The 19014-nt window shown below is 36.3% G+C and overlaps 1 protein-coding gene across 1 annotated transcript; it reads left to right on the forward strand.

Annotated features, from left to right (window-relative positions):
• Positions 1 to 3162: 3162 nt before the first annotated feature.
• Positions 3163 to 15521, forward strand: LOC133880861 (butanoate--CoA ligase AAE1-like). The gene is made up of 3 exons (XM_062319821.1): positions 3163 to 3430; positions 13728 to 14327; positions 14580 to 15521. The coding sequence occupies exons 1-3, from the start codon at positions 3230 to 3232 to the stop codon at positions 15411 to 15413; spliced, it is 1635 nt and encodes a 544-aa protein (XP_062175805.1). The 5' UTR covers positions 3163 to 3229; the 3' UTR covers positions 15414 to 15521.
• The last annotated feature ends 3493 nt before the right edge of the window (positions 15522 to 19014 follow it).

Consider the following 19014-nt stretch of genomic DNA (forward strand, 5'->3'; position numbering starts at 1 on the left):
AAGATGAGGAAATAAAAACAAGATAATGGGCTATTCGAGATGCCCAAGTCTCCAAGTTGATTTGAGAACAACCATTCTCCTAAAAGGGATCCATTTCATACAATTCTTTTTCTTTCTTTTCTTTACAAACTTCATTTCATTTTATAGACTCTAAAAGAGTATTCTAGAAACAATATCCTAACTAATTCTCCCTTGCTAATTTCCCTATTTACCCCTATATAATATTCCTTACCAATTCCCTATTAACCCCTATATTATACCATAACAGGCCACGTGGATTCAGGCCACGTGTCTGACTTTGGCGACGTAGTCCAAATCCATGTGGCCACAGGCAGCCACGTGTCTCAATCCACATGGGTTCCAGCCACGTCACTGACACATCAGCAACGTGGTTAATCCACATCGTCCACGTGTCGCGACGTGGCCAATAAGCCACGTGGCCCAGTGGCGGCATGAACAACGTGGCCACGTTGCGAAATGTGCATTTCACAACACCCTGATTTGCCACGCTGCGCCCAAGTCGTCACTGACATGTAGCTTACAGTTAGCCACGTGGATGACCCATCCACATGGCGAACTACAAGTGGCCAAAAAAAAAAAAAAAAAAAAAAAAAAATTGTAGTGCCAGTTCTGCTCAATGATCAAAAAGCCCGTCACTGACAAGGCACATCTGTTGGGATCTCCATCACCAAGTATAGATATTGGCTTCCATTCATGTCTGTTTGCTTCAAAGTTTCTCAAAATTTACGGACCAAAAAATGGCCGTTCAAATAACAAAGCAAACAGGTGTACGTTGACGGGGATATTCATGTTCTCACTTGTTTCTTTCTCTCTTTTTTCTTTTCTTTTTTTCTTTTTTTTTTTTTTTTGCTACTAACGATGCAACAAAAAAAAAATCATAAAATAATTCTCTCAATAAAAGCGTACGTTTGTTGTTAAAATTCAGGTGTCAAATTAAAATGAGGATCTCAAAATTAATGATCCAGTACCCTTAATATGGTATATCCCCTCCCCCCAACTTAATTAACATATTTTATATTTATACAAACAAATATTTCACCAAAAATAAAGATCATATCTATAACTTATTGAGATTTCCTGAATTATGATATCTAATATTGGCCAATTATATATTACGTGCATAAAGGAGCAAGCTCGCAATTACTCCTAAAGAATACGGATATATGCGTGTTCAAAGTTCCTTTTTTTTTTTTTTTTTTTAAAGGTAAAAAAACAAAAAGTTCACTTTCATTTGCCGTAATATTTAGGATTTGTTTGCGTGTGCGATTTTTTTGTTTTATATTCTACTATTTTGTATTATATTTATTGTCCAGATAATCAACCCTAGATGGAGGGTAATAGGATTGATAGCAAACTTTTCTTTTAATAAAAATTATACTAAATTAAGAATTTAGAACAATATAAGATGCAGTATAATGCAGAGAATATAAATGTAAGAACAATAATAAAGAGATAGGGAGAGAGAGATTCAAACTTGGCGATATATAGTAGTTCGGTCTACGTGACCTACATTCACTCCCCAAGAGTACACCACTCTTCTTTACAAGGTGAAAAATCTCATTCACACCTCACAAGCTAGGGCCACACCAACCCTTTTGTCACAATTGATTGTGGATAAGATTTGAGATTTCTCTCACAATGACAATTCTCATTTTTTAGAAGGATATACAAATAAAGCTTTACAACAATATCTCTCACTATAACTCTTGTATGAATTGAACTTGAAGGACTCAAATGAACTTGAATATATGAAAAGAAAGATTGCTTTGAGTTCTAAGCTTGTTTGTTTCTCACTTGATTGATGTATTAAAAATGAGAACTAAGGTCATGTATTTATAGGTCTAGCAGAATATAACCGTTGGAGATAATTTGAATTTTTCTAGCTAATTTTCAAAGTTGCAATCACATTTTCAAAGTCAAAAATTGTTGCTAGCTAATTTTTCAAATTTGAAATCAGATTTTCAAAGTTGCAACTAGATTTTCAAAGTTAGAAATTGTTGCTAACTAATTTTTCAAATTTGCAACCAGATTTTCAAAGTTGCAACTAGATTTTCAAAGTTAGAAATTGTTGCTAACTAATTTTTCAAATTTGCAACCAGATTTTCAAAGTCAAAAATTGTTGCTAAATAATTTTCAAAATTGAAATCAGATTTTCAAAGACATGAATTATTGCTAACTAATTTTTCAAAGTTGAAATCAGATTTTCACAGACAGAATTACAACTAGCAGATTTTTCAAACTTGAAATCAAATTTTCAAAGACAGAATTATTACTAGCAGATTTATTAAACTTGAAATCTAATTCCAATGTGTTTTCGTATTTCAAAAACTCATGTATGCAATGCATGAAGGGTCCTAAGGTCATTCTAGAGTAAGGAGTCTCAAGAGTTCAATTATATAAAAGCTTTACAAGAATACCCTAATAAAATAAAGATTCTTCAATTTTGAGTTCTTTAGTGCTTAAGGGCTTCTTGCTTTGAATCCAAATGCCTTTGATTCTTTTTGGTCCTTTGAGAATGTGTGCTTGAATGTTTCTTGCAACTATCATACTTGAAGTGAATACATTAGAGCAACAAGATATAATTTGTTATCATCAAAATATTTGCAATATAATTGGATTGACGTCATAAGGCTAACAAAATTCAAAATTATAAGTACCGAGAGAACATGTTTTTTGAAATTGTGTTTGAATGGTTTAGAAAACCTGAGATAAAATTAGAAAAAATTGTATAAAATCTAAGTAGAATTTAAATTTCAAAAAATAACCCAAACATACGTTTGAAAAATACTAAAATATAATAAAAAAACAATTGTTACTCAATCATGCCCTTAAAAGCTATTTGTCTTAAAGGCTAGATAAAGACAAATAATAATAATAATAATAATAATAAAAAGAGGTTAATGTCAAAATATTAATTTCTCTTCCATCTCGAGGAAAAATATTAAAAAAATATGAGGAATATTGCTGATGAAACCCATAAAGCACTTCCATCCTCATCTCAATTTGATAAAGACAACACATAATTTTTTATTTTTTTATTCCCTTTATGATCATCTGAGTCAGAACTCAATTCAATGCACATTAACTCTCTCTCTCTCTCTCTCTCTCTCTCTCTCTATATATATATATATGTGTGTGTGTGTGGGGGGGGGGATAGATAATTAACTTGTTGGGAATCTTGTAGAAGAACCTGGATTGTTATACGTAAATGGAGGGTGTTGTTCTATGCTCTGGAAACTACATACCTTTGTCACCTATAAGCTTCTTAGAGCGAGCAGGCAGTGTGTATGGTGATAGGGATTCCATGGTTTATGGTGCTTGGAAAACTTCATGGAGAGAAACACATGAAAGATGCATCAAGCTTGCTTCTGCTTTGGTCCACTACTTGGGGATATCTCCTGGTGATATCGTGAGTTTGCCTTCTTGTACTGATCATATGATTATCTCATTTTTCATTAATTATCTTGATTTTGGTTCAATTCTATTACTCTCAGAAGATGGATGCATATTTATATGTATATATAACTCCTTAATTCTTGAAAATAAAAAAATAAAAAAGAAAATGGGCTTTGAGAATATAGATCAGTAACTCAAACTTGGGATTATTTGATAATTATTGATCGGTTACGAAGACAAAGAAGGTGGTGGCTGTGGTTGACGTTATATTTAGAGTTATTTTATGATTTTAAATTTTATAACCATCGAAATAGAAAAGTATTTATAAAATTTGTGTGTAAGAATTTATAAATTTGTTGACCACATGGAATGATATAATTGTTTAAAGCTTGGTGGGAAGGTGCTTCCCAATGACATAACAACAATGATAACCACCCTTTTGGATGAGTAGCAAAGGTACTGAAATTTAACAACGCATGTATATATTCAGGAGTTGAAGGTTTCATTTGTATAAAATTCTATTGAGTTAAATATACCTTACATCATATATTACAAGAAGCTATATATTATGTTCCAATTAATGATCAGAATTGCCTCGTAGAAATAGGACGATTTTATGATCAAAGCTCAAATTAAGCAAGCGTATATGTTTCTTGATCTCTATTTTGGCCAATCAAAAATTAGATAAAAGGGTGGCATATGATAGCATGCATGTTTCGTGTGTGAAAATAGATACATGCAAATTAAGCATAAGTATGTGTATGTATGTTATACTTTTTGACCAGTTTCCTTCTCTTTAATTAATTTGTTTATCTTTGTACAAGTACAAAAGAATATTTGACCTTTTGGGAAAAGCCTTTTCGTCCCCTTTTTTTGTGGAAACGTATACTTATTTAGAGTGTTATTGTGGTCCTAAGCTTCACCCCCTAATCCACGGAGAGGAATCTTACTTACGTCTGCATATCTTGTCTGTTAGACCGTAATAATGGAGATGACTTCATCAGGATTCCCTTATTCCGTATATTTTAGCTTCTACCACCAAACAAATATTGCATTAAATAATGATCAAATGGTTATGAGTCTTTGATAGTATAGTTTTGATTTAGAGAAATGTTTGTTTTCATTTTTGTTCATATTATCTCTTGTCATTTCTTGTATATCTCCGTACAAAAATATGTAAATTCTTGTACAGATATCTAGAAATCTTTTTCGTAGCTGCTTAATTAGTAGAACAAGTAGTCTCGAGGAGGTGGGAAGTATGCCCAAGCTAAGTGAGCCCCCATCTTTGAACTGTGGAAATCCTACAACAATTTAGTTTTGAGAGGGGACGATGGTGGCATCACCACTCGACCTCTATAAAACAGCAGTCCTTCATGCTCCAAGTAGTGTGAATGGCCGGGTTGGCTCATGACCCGTTCTTGGAATTAATGACTCATCTCGCTTGGAATTTTATTTGGATGAGTTGGGTTTAGGGTCGCCTTTGTAAGAACCAGAGGAATGGTTCTAATTAACCCACCACAACAAAAAAGCAAAACTAATAAGAAATTAAAAATATTTAATCAAAGAATCATAAGCAACATAACTATAAGATCTATTGAGGTTGAAAGCCAAAAACCAACACAACAGAAATTATCTACCACTCTTTGTACAAATTAAATAGTCAATCTAGTACCAAAATATCAACTCACCAAAAACAATGCAGAGAAATAAATCAAACAACCCATAAGCAAGATAGCAAGATTTTTACGTAGAAAACCCTCTTGTGTGAATGGAAAAACCATGGGACCTAGTCCAGTTAAATCTTCCACTATCGACAATAATGAGCTTAAAAGTGTCTTCTCTAAAACAATATCTGGAGGTTATCACTACATCAAAAATACATATATTCTTTGATTAAAACATAAATTCATCACTTCAAGAGTGGATTCCAACAAGAACAAAGAAAGGCATCACCAAGTGGGGAAGAACAACCAAGCAACTGGAGAAGAAGTCCAACGATTGACACCAGTCACTATGTAGCTCTTATAGTCAGGAACAACATGCTGAAATTTCATCAAGAACGGACCATAAATGACCTTCCAATCTTTGACGGAAATGACTATGTGAAAAACCTCATTTTTTTCACTTCTCTCAGTGTTTGCTCGCAACTCTCTCCTCCATATTGATTTTCTTCTATTCTATCTCAGGCTGTAAAACTACATGCATTTTCTTTTCCAATTTTTTTTTTGTTCAAAGTCAAAAGAGTCGCGATGTGTGTGACCTCTTCTCTTTGCTACAGAACATAGGGTTGCTGCCTCTTTATTTTGTAGCACACCTAAGTTGGTCCCCACATAGGAAGGACCATCCAACACCCGCTGCCCTTTGTTTCTCACTTGTAGAACTTTGTTTTGAACTTAGCTTCAAATGACCTACAAGTGGAGAGCTTATCGGGCTTGCGTTGCTCATGTTGAACCTGTCCAATACCTTCTCAATATAACTCTATTGTGATAGCCACAATCTTACATCTTCCTATCACGAGAAATCTTCATACCAAGAATCTTTCTTGCGGGTCCCAAGTCCTTCATAGCAGAGGACTTACTCAACTCCTCATTTAATTTGTCAATTTTGCTAGTGTCACGACCAACTATCAAAATGTCATCCACGTATAGCAAAAGAATAATAAATTCTCCATTTGAGAACTTCTTCACAAATACACAGTGATCAGAAGTAGTTCGGTCATACCCGTGCTCAACCATGAAGGAATCAAATTTCTTGTACCACTGTCTCGGTGCCTGCTTCAGTCCGTACAAGCTCTTTTTCAACTGACACACTAGATGTTCCTTGCCTTTAATTCTAAACCCCTCTGGTTGCTCCAGATGTATTTCCTCCTCCAAGTCACCATGGAGGAAAGCAGTCTTCACATCAAGCTATTCAATCTCCAAATTCAAATTGGCAGCCAAACCTAGAACAAATCTGATAGAAGACATCTAAAAAATTTCTTCAAAGTCAATACCCTTCTTTTGACAACCAGTCATGCCTCGTACCTTGGTTGTGATCTATTTAGTTCTCTTACATCTGAACACCTATTTATTCTTGAGTGCTCTCTTGCCCTTAGGCAGTTCCACCAAATCATATGTGTGGTTCTCATGCAAGGATTTCATCTCTTCTTGCATGGCTTCTTGCCACTCATTTTTCTGGTCATGTAGCATAACCTCCTGATAACTTTCTAGTTCTCCCCCATAAGAAAATAACACATACTCATCAATTGAATATCTTCTGGAATGCTCGCGCTCTCTGGTAGATCTCCTCAACAGAATCCCAGTGGACGGCTCTGAGGAAGCTTGCTTTAGGTGCTCTTCTGACTCCACATTATCAACTCCAGATTCACCATTTCTACCAACTATGTCAATCTGTTCTTCTTGTACATCTCTCATACGTTCATCATGTATCATACATAGAGGAACAACTGGACCCAAATCAACACATTCTTCACAAAGAGATTGGCTTTTTAGTTTGTTCCATGTCTTCAATGGTTTGATCTTCAAAGAAAACAACATCTTTGCTCCATATGATTTTCTTAGTAACTAGATCCCAAAATCTGTAACCAAACTCCTCATGTCCATAACCCAAGAAGATATAATGTAGCCTTACTATCAAGTTTGGACCTTTTATCTCTAGGAACATGAACAAATGTCTTGCAGCCAAACACTCTCAAGTGCTCAAAAGAAACATCTTTTCCTGTTCACACCCTTTGAGGAAAGTCACAATCCAAAGGAACTGACGGAGAAAGATTGATCATGTCAATTGCGGTCTTCATTGCCTCACCCCAAAAGGATTTAGGCAATTTTGCATGAGAGAGCATACATCTGATTCTTTCACAAATAATTATGTTCACTCTCTCAACTATGCCATTTTGTTGCGGAGTCTTGGGCATAGTTTTCTCAAGCCTAATACCATGGCTTCTGCAGTACTCTTCAAACGGACCTCTATATTTACCACCATTATCTACTCGAATACATTTGAGTCGCCTCCCAGTTTCTCTTTCAACCTTTATGTGAAAGACTTTGAACACATCCAGCACCTGATCTTTAGTTTTCAAAGCAAAAACTCACAGTTTTGTAGAGGATCATCAATAAAGGTCACATAATAAAGTGCACCACCAAGAGTTTTAGTATTCATAGTGCAGACATCAGTATGAACTAAATAAAGAATATTGGTCTTTTTTTTATGGAGGGGATTTATGAAATGAAACACTTCTTTGTTTTCCAACAAGACAATGAGTATAGGGCATTAGTGGTGTACCTTTGATATTAGGTAGGAGCTGCTTCTTGGCAAGAACCTAAAGTCCCTTCTCACTCATGTGATTCTCTTGTGCCATAACTCAGTGGAAGTTTCATTCTCAACAATATTCACATCTCCCTTGACTAATCTTGCTTTTGTCTTGTAGAGAGTGTTAATCTTCTTCCCCCTGGCCAAAATAAGAGAACCCTTGCAAATCCATTGTCCACCTCCAAGGTAATTATGGTAGCCTTCATCATCAAGTTTCCCAATGAAAATCAAATTGAAAAGCATTTCAGGAACATATTAGACATCTTTGAGAAGCAATTTGCACCCAACGCTAGTTTCTAACTGTATATCTCCCATGCCCAGAATTTACACTTTGCTTCATTTCCCATCCTAGCCTAACCAAAATTTCCACTAGTGTAGGAAGGTAAGAAATCTTTTTGTGGCGTAAAATGAAAGGAACCTATCGTATCAACTACCCACATAAACTCATGACATGTGAGATTGACATAAACATCTTCACAAACAACTAAATCACTACCATCAGATGCAACTGCTACAATGTCTTTTTCTTCTTTTTTTCGGTTCTTACCTTTTTTTTTTCAATTGTTCCCTTTTAAATTTTCTACATTCTCTCTTCATATGCCCAAGCTTGCCACAATGAAAACATTTTATCTCCTTTCTTGACTTGGACTTTCCCCTTGACTTGTCACGACTGTCATCACCACGAGGTTTTCTGCTTTTAATTCTCCCCCGCTTTTCTATAACAAGTGTCTCTGTATGAGAATAAATACCCTGCTCTTTTCTTCTTGCCTCTTCATTGAACATGTTGTCTTTTACCATACCCATAGTCATCACACCGTTGGGAGCCAAATTGCTGAGTGACACTACCAAGGTTTCCCAACTGTCTGGCAAAGAACTCAACATAAGTAATGCTTGCACCTCATCATCTAGCACAATTTTTATGGTAGACAACTCATTCAATAATCCCTAAAAATTACCCAAATGCTCCGTAACACTTTGCCCATCTTTGTACTTCAAATTCATAAGCCTTTTTATCATAAAAGCTTTGTTCTGAGCAGTCTTTCGCTCATAAAGACTCACTAATTTAAACCAAAGTATGTAAGCATCAACTTCTTTGGCTACATGATGGAAGACACTTTGATCAATCCACTGCCTAATATGTCCAACGGCTTTCCTATTTAATTTCTTTCATTCATCATCGGTTTTGGCATCTAGTTTAACCCTATTGAACTCAATAGGCCCAAACAATTTCTTATAATTCAAAATATCCTCCATCCTAGTCTTCCAAATTGAATAATTAGAAGTTGTGAGTTTAACCATGCTATTAGATGACTCCTCCATTTAATTTACACAACAAGTTCGCAACCAAAGCTCTGATACCACTTTTTTAGGGTTGAAAGCCAATAACAAAAACACAGCAGAAAGTATCTACCCCTCTTTGTGCAAATTAAATAGTCAATCTAGCACCAAAATATCAACTCACCAAAAACAATGCAAAAAAATAAATCAAACAACCCGCAAGCAAGGCACCAAGATTTTTACGTGAGAAACCCTCCGATATGAAAGGAAAAACCATGGGACCTAGTCTAATTAAATCTTCCACTATCAACAATAATGAGCTTACAAGTGTCTTCACTAGAATAATATCTAAAGGTTATCAGCACATCAAAAATACATACATTCTTGGATTAAAACATAAATTCATCACTTCAAGAGTGGATTCCAACAAGAACAAACAAAGGTCTCACCAAGTGGGGATGAACAACCAAGCAACTGGAGAGGAAGTCCAATGATCAATGCTAGTCAATACGAAGCTCTCGTCGTAAGGAATAACGTGTTAAAATTTCATCAAGATCGGACCATAAATGACCCTCCAATCTCTGACAGAAATGACTATGTAAAAAACCTCATTTTTCTCATTTCTCTCACTGTTTCCTCGCAGCTCTCTTCTCCAAATTGATTTTCTTCTATTCTGTCTCAAGCTGTAAAACTGCATGCATTTTCTTTTCCTTTTTCTTTTTTTTTTTTTTTTTTTTTTGGTTCAAAGTCAAGAGAGTCACGCACTGTGCATGACCTCTTCTATTTGATACAGAACAGAGGGCTGCTGCCCTTTGTTTTGTAGCACACCTAGGTTGGTACCCACATAGGAGGGACCACCCAATTAGATCAAACACATATCTACAACACAAAGATTTGTTGATGAAATTGAAAGTCTTTAAAAGAAAGCAAAGGGAAAAACCACTTCGAGTTAACTAAACTCGAGAAATCACTGGCAAAGAAGATCCAAAATACAAACACAAAGAAACTTGGAACCCCTTTGTAACTCTTGGACTCTTAATGACAACAAGCAACCCGATTGCTTCCAAGCTTAACAATCATCTTCAAGTGCCTTTCCTCACCGATCTATTGGTAGACTCCTTGGTGGATGCATGTTGTGTATGATGTGGTTTGAAGAATGAAATAAAAGCTTCAAGAGATGGCAAGCTAAAGGATTTGTACACATCCTCTCTTAGAATTGCAATGAAATGAAGCAAGACAACTCTAGAATCTCTCTCTAGGTCTTTTACAATTTCCTTGCTTTTCTTTAAGAATGAGCATCATGTTCTATTTATATGGGTTCCAAGAACACACATTTTAGCCTTCAGTTTAGAGCAATTTCACAGATTCACGTCAAGACAGGATGAATCGGGTCATGACATGGCTACAGTCTCATCGCGAACTCTCTAAATTTGGCAGCTTTTGTCAGGACACATCTTGACACACAACTAGGGTTTTATCTCTAACTTGACAGCTTTTCTCAGAACACGTCAAGACGAACTTTAAATGGAACAAGAGAAAAACTTTATGTGACTCTGCGTTATGTCTCTATTGTTACGGGCTTTGAACGGAAGAAGGCAATAGCGTTTCTGTGGCTATGCAACATTTCTCTGTCGTAACATGCTTTGAATGAAAGAAAGTAACTTCTCTGTGACTCTACATCACGTTCCCGTAAAGACGGGCTTTGAATAGAAAACTCAAAAACCTCAATAACCAATCTTTTTCACCACGAACACTTAGGAGATCAAAAGCATTACAAGTAATATTTTGAACACTAAAAGAAGTCAATTTCTAAAACCTAACAATCTTTCCATTTGGCCATTCGGTTACAAAACTTACTACATCAGAGACCCAACAACATTATAGAGAAAAATAACCACAATTACAACCCCACCCATGTCTAACAAACCACTACTGGACCACGGTTGATCGAATGTGCAATGTTCTTGTTCTGTGGTGACAATAATAAACTCATTAAACATATTGAGACTTTGACTAGAACAACTTTTTCAATCCATATATGAGTTTTTAAACAAATGCAATAAAGAAACAACTTAGGGAGATATAGAAATAACAATCAAACCAAAAAAAAAATAGTTTGCAGCCCATAACCACAATAGCTAATGTAAGAAAAGCAAACAACTCCCCCTCAAATAACCCACAAAAGTAGCAACACATATTCATTTTCAAAACACTTCTCCCCCTTTTTTCACAATGGACAAAGGAAAACACCCATCACAAGACAACTAAAAGAAATCACATAGGACACACATGAAAAGCCAATGAAATGAAAAAATCAACATGATCACAAAGTGTATCTAAGGAGATCCGAAATATTCACAACCATGATGGTTTTATACACACAAGGCAATTGTATTAATGACAATGTTAAGACATGTCAGGTGATGTGTTTGACAAATTCCATAAGGGAAGACCAAACCTACATATGTGAGAAAGAGGGACAAACTCACATGAAGATTAGGCAAACCATGAGAGGCAACAATCAAACCTTTTACTAGGACCAAAAGAGCACTTACACACCCATTCCTCTTCAATTGTCCAAGCAATCATTTACAATTTCAATCCCGTAGGCATTTCACCATTTTCTGCAATGACTTGACACCGGCTCTCTAATAAGGACTTAGAAAGCAAAATTTTGAAAGTTATATTTATTTTGAATTTAATAAACATTTCTTTTTGCATTGTCATTATATGAAGTTATTGCCTCCGGTTCAACTAGCGTGTAGTCAATTTGAACTTAAGAAATACCACACCCACACACAAGATTGCCTATCAGATCTAACACGTAGCCTGCCTCAAGCTTATGAAAAGAGTGCAAGAAGATGGCATATCTTAAACATGCCATTAAAGGCAACTGTACACAAGTAAAAACACAATCCATATTAAATAATGTCAATTCTTAACTCATCAAAGTACACAACATGACATAGGGGGTAAACCATGAAAGGAAGACGTGAGTGAATTAGGATACTTTAACAATCGCTTTGGAACAAGAGAATCACTAAACCCTTTATTTGGATATGACAAAAAATAGACAAAAGACAAGAAGAGGAGAGCACAAAAGACCAAAGGATAAGGATCACCAACTCCAATGAAAACAGTTACACTAAAAATTAAATCAGCAGAAAAGCATAAACCAATAGACAACAAATTGGAAGTAGTCTACTGTTTGGGTCAATGATCGTTGCTCTACGAGTGAGCTACTATATGTGTAACGACCCACCCCCAATGACACAATATTGTTCGCTTTTGGCTCCCCAAACCAGACTTCCCAGGAGATCACCCATCATGGGATTGCTCTTGCAGAAGCACGTTTAACTGCGGAGTTTTGATAGGTTCATGGCCATCACGGCTTTAAAACGCGTTGTGTTATAAAGGGTGCATTTATACATATAAGTACATCCTCATTCTCAGGCGATGTGGGACGTCACAATCACCCCCTCTTTGGACCCAGCGTCCCCGCTGGCGTCCCTCATTGGGCTTATGCACCCTCCCACCATCTCAGGCTAGGCAACGGCTCTGATACCATTTGTAACGACCCACCCCCAATAACACAATATTGTCCGCTTTTGGCTCCCCAAACCGGACTTCCCAAGAGGTCACCCATCCTGGGATTGCTCTCACAGAAGCACGCTTAACTGCGGAGTTCTGATAGGTTCATGGCCATCACGGCTTTAAAACGCGTTGTGTTATAAATGGTGCATTTATACATATAAGCACATCCTCATTCCCAGGCGATGTTGGACGTCACAATATGTTCATTGGTTTCAACCTCATCTCTTGAAGCTCTTGGAAGTAGTCTACTGTTTTCGGCTTAGACACGGAGGTTAAGTATTGGGCTCTTGGCAATACTGCTATTGAATTGGTTTTGCTTCAGTCTCTGCTTCTTGAACTTTGTGTCTTCTTACCATGTCCCCACAATACTTCACTGTGAGAACATTAACACTACATATTTGACTGTTAACCCGACAATTCATGCTCACGCAAAGTATACTGATATTGACTTTCATTTTGTTTAGGATAAAGTAGCTTCTAAATGTCTTGGAGTACATTTTTTATCTAAGAAGGATCAATTAGATGACAATCTCACAGAGCCACTAGTCTCTCAACACTTTTGGGTGGTTCGGCCACACCCTTGGTTTTTTCCTCCTTTTTTTAAGTTTTTTTTTTTAATTTATAAGGGTATTTTTTCTTTAGGGTAATTTTTTTCTTTTATCAGGCCTTAAGGGAGGACATTAACAATTTTTGGTAGTTTGGGAGAGACATTGTCGCAATCTAAAGTTTTGAGATGAGACCTTGTCAATTGGGTGATAGTTTAAGGGACGTATATGGACTTTTCCCATACTAATAAGGCTATAGCTCAACAACAACATGACCCAATTAAAGACAAAGAGCTTAATTATAAGCCAAAACACTCTATAACACAAGTCTTTTAATCAATCAATTGATGTTGCAACTAAAATAGCTATGAATTTGTATGTATAATTATAAATAGTGATACAACTCTTTTAAAAAAATATTAGAGAAGAGATCGAGATTGAGATTTCCCCATCATCTGTGTTCTTTATCTTTTAGTGACAATCATGTTCTATTAATTTAACAAAGTTCTAATAGTGTTTATAGAATAGCATTGTAACATGCGCCTTCATGGTTGATATTCTTCACTCTTCTTCTATCATGAACAGGTTATGGCTTTTGCGCCAAACATTCCAGCAATGTACGAGCTCCATTTTGGCATTCCGATGGCAGGGGCAATTCTTTCTGCTCTAAACACCAGGTTGGATGCAACCACGTTAGCATTGTTATTGGAACAATTGGAGCCCAAAATCATTTTTGTATACTATGAGTTCGTTGAAGTTGTTCAGGAAGCACAGAGCATACTTTCTGAGAGAAGCAAGCCAGCCCAACTTGTTGTAATAGCAGAGTATGATCAAACATTACCTGGTAGCTTGGATTACAACAGCCTTATTGCAATGGGAAAAGTAGATTTTGAGCCTATACGACCAGAAAATGAATGTGATTCTATTTCAGTGAATTATACTTCAGGCTCAACTGGAATTCCCAAAGGAGCAATATATAGCCATAGAGCTGCCTATTTGAATTCACTAGCAACAATTTTCCGTTGTGACATGAAACAAATGCCGGTGTTTCTATGGACTGTCGACATGTTTCGCTGCAACGGTTGGTGCTTCGCTTGGGCAATGGCTGCTCTTGGTGGCACCAATATCTTCCTTGGCACTGATCTCTCAGCAAAACTTATATTTAACGCAATTTTAACTCACAAGGTAATGAAAGATGAATTTAAATCATTTATTATATTCTAACACACTTTTTTTTTTTTTATGAACTCAAACTCGATCTCACTTAATAAGTGAGGCCGGAACACGTAAAATATTTAATTGAAATAGGAGGTAAACTGTAAAGTCAAAATTCAAACTTAGGACATTTGGTCCTAATATCATGATAAATCATCACCTAGTTCAAAAGCTTAAACTGATAGTAGGAGATGAATTTAATCATTTATTATATTCTAACAGGTAACTCACTTGTGTGGCGCACCCACCATTTTGAACATAATCGCCGATGCGCCAACTTGTGACCAGAGGCCATTGCCATCTACGGTGGACATTATTGTTGCCGGCGCATTACCGGCTGCCCAAGTCCTTATAAAGGTTACCGAACTAGGGTTTAATGTTAGCCATGGATATGGTATGACAGAGGCTCTTGGCCCAGCCATTGTTGCACCACTACAATATTCTTCTAACAGCTTCGATGAACAGATGAAAACAATAAAACATCGTGAAGGGATTCACAACCTGATAATGGATGGCGCTGACGTAAAAGATCCAAACACCATGAAGAGCATACCCTATGACGGGAAAACTATCGGTGAGGTTATGTTCAAGGGTAATACTATGATGTCGGGGTACCTTAAAAACACGAAAGCAACTCATGAAGCTTTCAGAGGTGGATGGTATCGTACTGGGGACCTTGCAATTAGACACGCAAATGGATGCATACAAATGAAAGATCGTGCGAAGGATATTATCAAAGCTTCTAGGGGAGAAGTTATTAGCACGATTGAGGTGGAGGCAGTGCTGCTTAGTCATCCAATGGTTATGGAGGCTGCTGTTGTTGGGAGAGTAGGCAATGATCATGTGGGAGAGATGCCATTTGCATTTGTGAAGTTGAAGGAGGAGGGTTGCAGTGCATGCATGGCAAAAGAGATTATTGAGTTTTGTGGGGATCGATTGCCAAAGTATATGGTTCCAAATAGTGTTGTTTTTGGGGATTTGCCAATCAATTCAACTGGCAAGATACAAAAATTTGTTCTTAGGGAGAAGATCAATGCTATGGCTAACAATTGTTAAAAGTAAACGAATAATTTCTATTTAAATGTGGAAATGGCATCTTACCTTCATTGTATTGAAATTAAATGATTGTTAATTTCTATTTATAATGAATAATTTGTTTCTGTACACTTTGTGATAAACATGAAATGTAACAATCGAGAGCATATCTACGATATGACAAGTAAAGTTGCTATCGATCGAGTAGATTTCCTTAAATTTTAGTCATTGTTTTGAAATTAAATGATTTAAATTTTGTCATATCAACATTTATTAGACATATTTACTTTTAGCGACTTGGTTAAAATATGATAAACGTTGAGATAAAAAATGCTAAGTCTTTAAAAGTTATATAATAATAAATGTTAATATGAAAAAAAAAATGAAAATTATTCATCCAAAAAAAGAAAAAAAAAGTGAAAATTTTAATTTTAGAATAATAATTTAGATTTAAGGAAATCTATAAATATTCTAGAGAATCTTGATCCCTATGGACCCTATATATGCTGTTATTCGTTGTTGTATGAATGTCTCATCTTGGTTATTATATGAATCTCAATATGTATTGTGATTGATAATGGGTGATTTTGGCTACTGTAAGTGGAGACAAGGATAATCAACAATAGGATCGTGCATGGTAGCTAGATTCCCAGTTAATTATGTCGAAAATAAAAACAACAAAATATCGTTTTCTTTGTATTTTTTGAGTTCCCATCTTGTGTAGATGCATGAGGCTACTTTAAAATCCCCAATCCTCTAGGTCTTGGTTTGTTATCGTAAACCCTTACAGGTGCAAATTAAAGATACTTATTAGGAAAACCAAGACATTAACTAACATAATGAAAGCATTAAGTAAAATCTTGATTGTGGAAACGTAAGGTCACAAAACTCCAATGTATTGAGTTTCTTAAAACATCTCTTGTGCCCTTAGTCACTTATTGAAAATAAGATGCAATTAAAAGATGACAATTACATGTGAATCTGCTTCCAAAATCATCCCAAGCAGAATTGCTCATTTGCAACCTCATTCGAACGAGTTTTACAAACGAGCGATAATGCTTGCTCGTTTGCAAAGCTCATTTGAACGGGGTTTGCAAAAGAGAGTCCCTCAAGTCACAAATGCAACCTTCACCAAGAAGGAAAGTGTATTCTGCGGGATTACAACCCACCACCACCAAAATACTTCTACACTTAGCTACCTATTAGTATTGCAATGATGTTTCACCAATTAAAGTTTTATTGTGCAAAGATTCGTAGCCAGCAATCATGAACAAAAAAGCATCGAAGAGCTTCCTATTAGTGTCTAATGCCTAGTTAAGATCCATTGGTTGGCCACATCTACCTACATTTTCCATAAAACTGAGAAAAGTTCTAAAATTTTACATTCAATTTACATTATCCTCACAAGAAGTTGATATATTTGTACAACAAAACTAGTTTTATTTTGATTCTCCAAAATGTACATTCCTAACAAGAACAAATTTTTATTTTATTTTTTTACATAGTTTCTCACAAGTCACAACTACATAATATTCAACTTTATGTTCCAACTAAAGTTTTTTGGGCAGGCAAAGTGATTAATAAGAAACAGGAAAAAAAAAAAAAACATAAATTGAGAGAGAGAGAGAGAGAGAGAGATTGAGGAGAGACGCTTTTCCTGAGTTTTTTGAGATAGAGAAGGGGAAAAAATCCTTTTTTCTGAGTTTTCTCATGGTAAGAGAGAGAGAGAGAGGGAGAGAGAGAGAGAGAGAGAGAGAGAGAGAGAGAGAGAGAGAGAGAGAGAGAACGGACTAAAGACATACACTTTATTTGAGTTTTCTAAGATAGAGAAGGGAAAAAATGCTTCTTCTTTTTTAGTTTTCTAACGCTAAGAGAGATAGTGAGCAGTCATGTCCATGAGAGTCCTCCATGGTTGCCACTACCAGTATATGCCTTGGCTTGGGTAGTGGAAACCTAACCTGGCACTTGCCATGTTAGGGTGTATAGATTTGGTAGTAAAAGTTGGAAGTACGGCTGGCATTACTCTTATCCAAAAAGAAAGAAAACATGAAGTCTAAGAGCATCTTTAGGACTGATAGTCATTTTCACTACAAGAAATTTGAACATTAGCTCCCAAATTATTAGTGGCGACACCAAAGTCACTGCTAAAGATCACTCCTTAGCAACGACCTATAAATAGTCAATAATTAGCAGCGACTTTGTCATTGCTGCTAGTAGTGGACGCAAGTATATGCTAGATCATTAGCCAACTTTATATCATCGGTAATGATCCTTCATCAACAACGGCCCTCTCATATCATTACTAGTGATCTAGTTTCAAAGGAGATATGTGAGGGTCGCCGGTGATGATCTAGCATTTGCGGCGACTTCATATCACCTCTTATGATCCTTCATTAGCGGCGACACTCACATGTCGCTTCTAATGCTAGATAACTAGTGACGACTCTTACTAAAGTTTTCTAGGCAGCCAAAGTGATAGATAAGAAATAGGAAAAAAAAAATAAAAATGAGAGAGAGAGAGAGAGAGAGAGAGAGAGAGAGAGAGAGAATAGACTAAGGACATATGTTTTTTCTGAGATACAAAATGGGAAAGAAAATTTTCTAAGTTTTCTAACGGTAAGAAGAAGAGAGCAGTCACGTCCATCAGTGTCCTCCATGATTGCCACTGCCAGCATATGCCTTGGCCTGGGTATTTAACACCTAACGTGGCACTTGCCACGTCAGGGTGTATAGATTTTGAAGTGAAAGTTAGAAGTAAGGCTGGCATTACTCTTATCCAAAAAGAAAGAAAACATGAAATAAAAGAGCATCTTGATGAGTGGTAGTCACTTTCCCTACAAGCAATTTGAACATTAGCTCCGAAATCGTGCAAATCCGAAAGAACAATGAATATAAACTCAAATAATTCAAGATTTAACCCAAAATCTCAAAGAATAAGAGTTTACATAATTACCTCAAACTAATCGGTAGAAACGTAGATCGGGCTTCGTATATCATGTTTCTGAGGTTAGATTTGAGGTTGGGGGCTTGGATAATCATAGATCAAGGGTTCTAGGTCAAAACCCAAGGGAAAATTGTGTGGGGGTAAGAGCGATTCGAAAAATGAGCCAAAAAGACTCATTTCCGCACTTTATCTCGGGTGCCATCTGTTCAGTCAAGTGAGTGTCCTGACACACGCATTTTAAATCACAAGCGTCCTCAAGAGCGTTCAGACGGGTTGCGAACGCGGACTTTCTGCCCTAAACGTTTGTACAAGCATCCGAACGGGTTGCAAACACAAACCTACTAAATTCACCGTCCCCTAGAGCAGCCAAATGGCTAGTGGACAGTGACCTCAGCGTTTGCAAAAAGGTCCCGACAGCTTGCAAACGGTGCAACCAGAATGTCCATTTGGGCATTCTTTTACACCCGAACTTGACCCAACATGTTTTCTAAGTGTTTTCTAAGCTAATCATTTATCTAATTTAATTTACATTTTAAACATTTAATTAATATCAAGGATATTACATCCCTCCCTCCTTATAAAAATTTTGTCCTCAAAATTTAGACTCTTAATCTTTTTACACACGTACAAGCATGCATTCTTGTAGAAATACACATGCGAGTATGCGTTTTGCGCGAA

The sequence above is a fragment of the Alnus glutinosa genome, chromosome 11 (assembly GCF_958979055.1).
Source record: "Alnus glutinosa chromosome 11, dhAlnGlut1.1, whole genome shotgun sequence".
In the NCBI taxonomy this organism is placed as follows: Eukaryota; Viridiplantae; Streptophyta; class Magnoliopsida; order Fagales; family Betulaceae; genus Alnus; species Alnus glutinosa.

Excerpts from the sequence above, each read along its gene's own strand:
- LOC133880861 (XM_062319821.1), top strand. The coding sequence starts at position 3,230 with ATGGAGGGTGTTGTTCTATGCTCTGGAAACTACATACCTTTGTCACCT. Across the intron at positions 3,431-13,727 it reads GGATATCTCCTGGTGATATC|GTTATGGCTTTTGCGCCAAA; the intron begins GTGAGTTTGCCT and ends TATCATGAACAG. Across the intron at positions 14,328-14,579 it reads ACGCAATTTTAACTCACAAG|GTAACTCACTTGTGTGGCGC; the intron begins GTAATGAAAGAT and ends ATATTCTAACAG.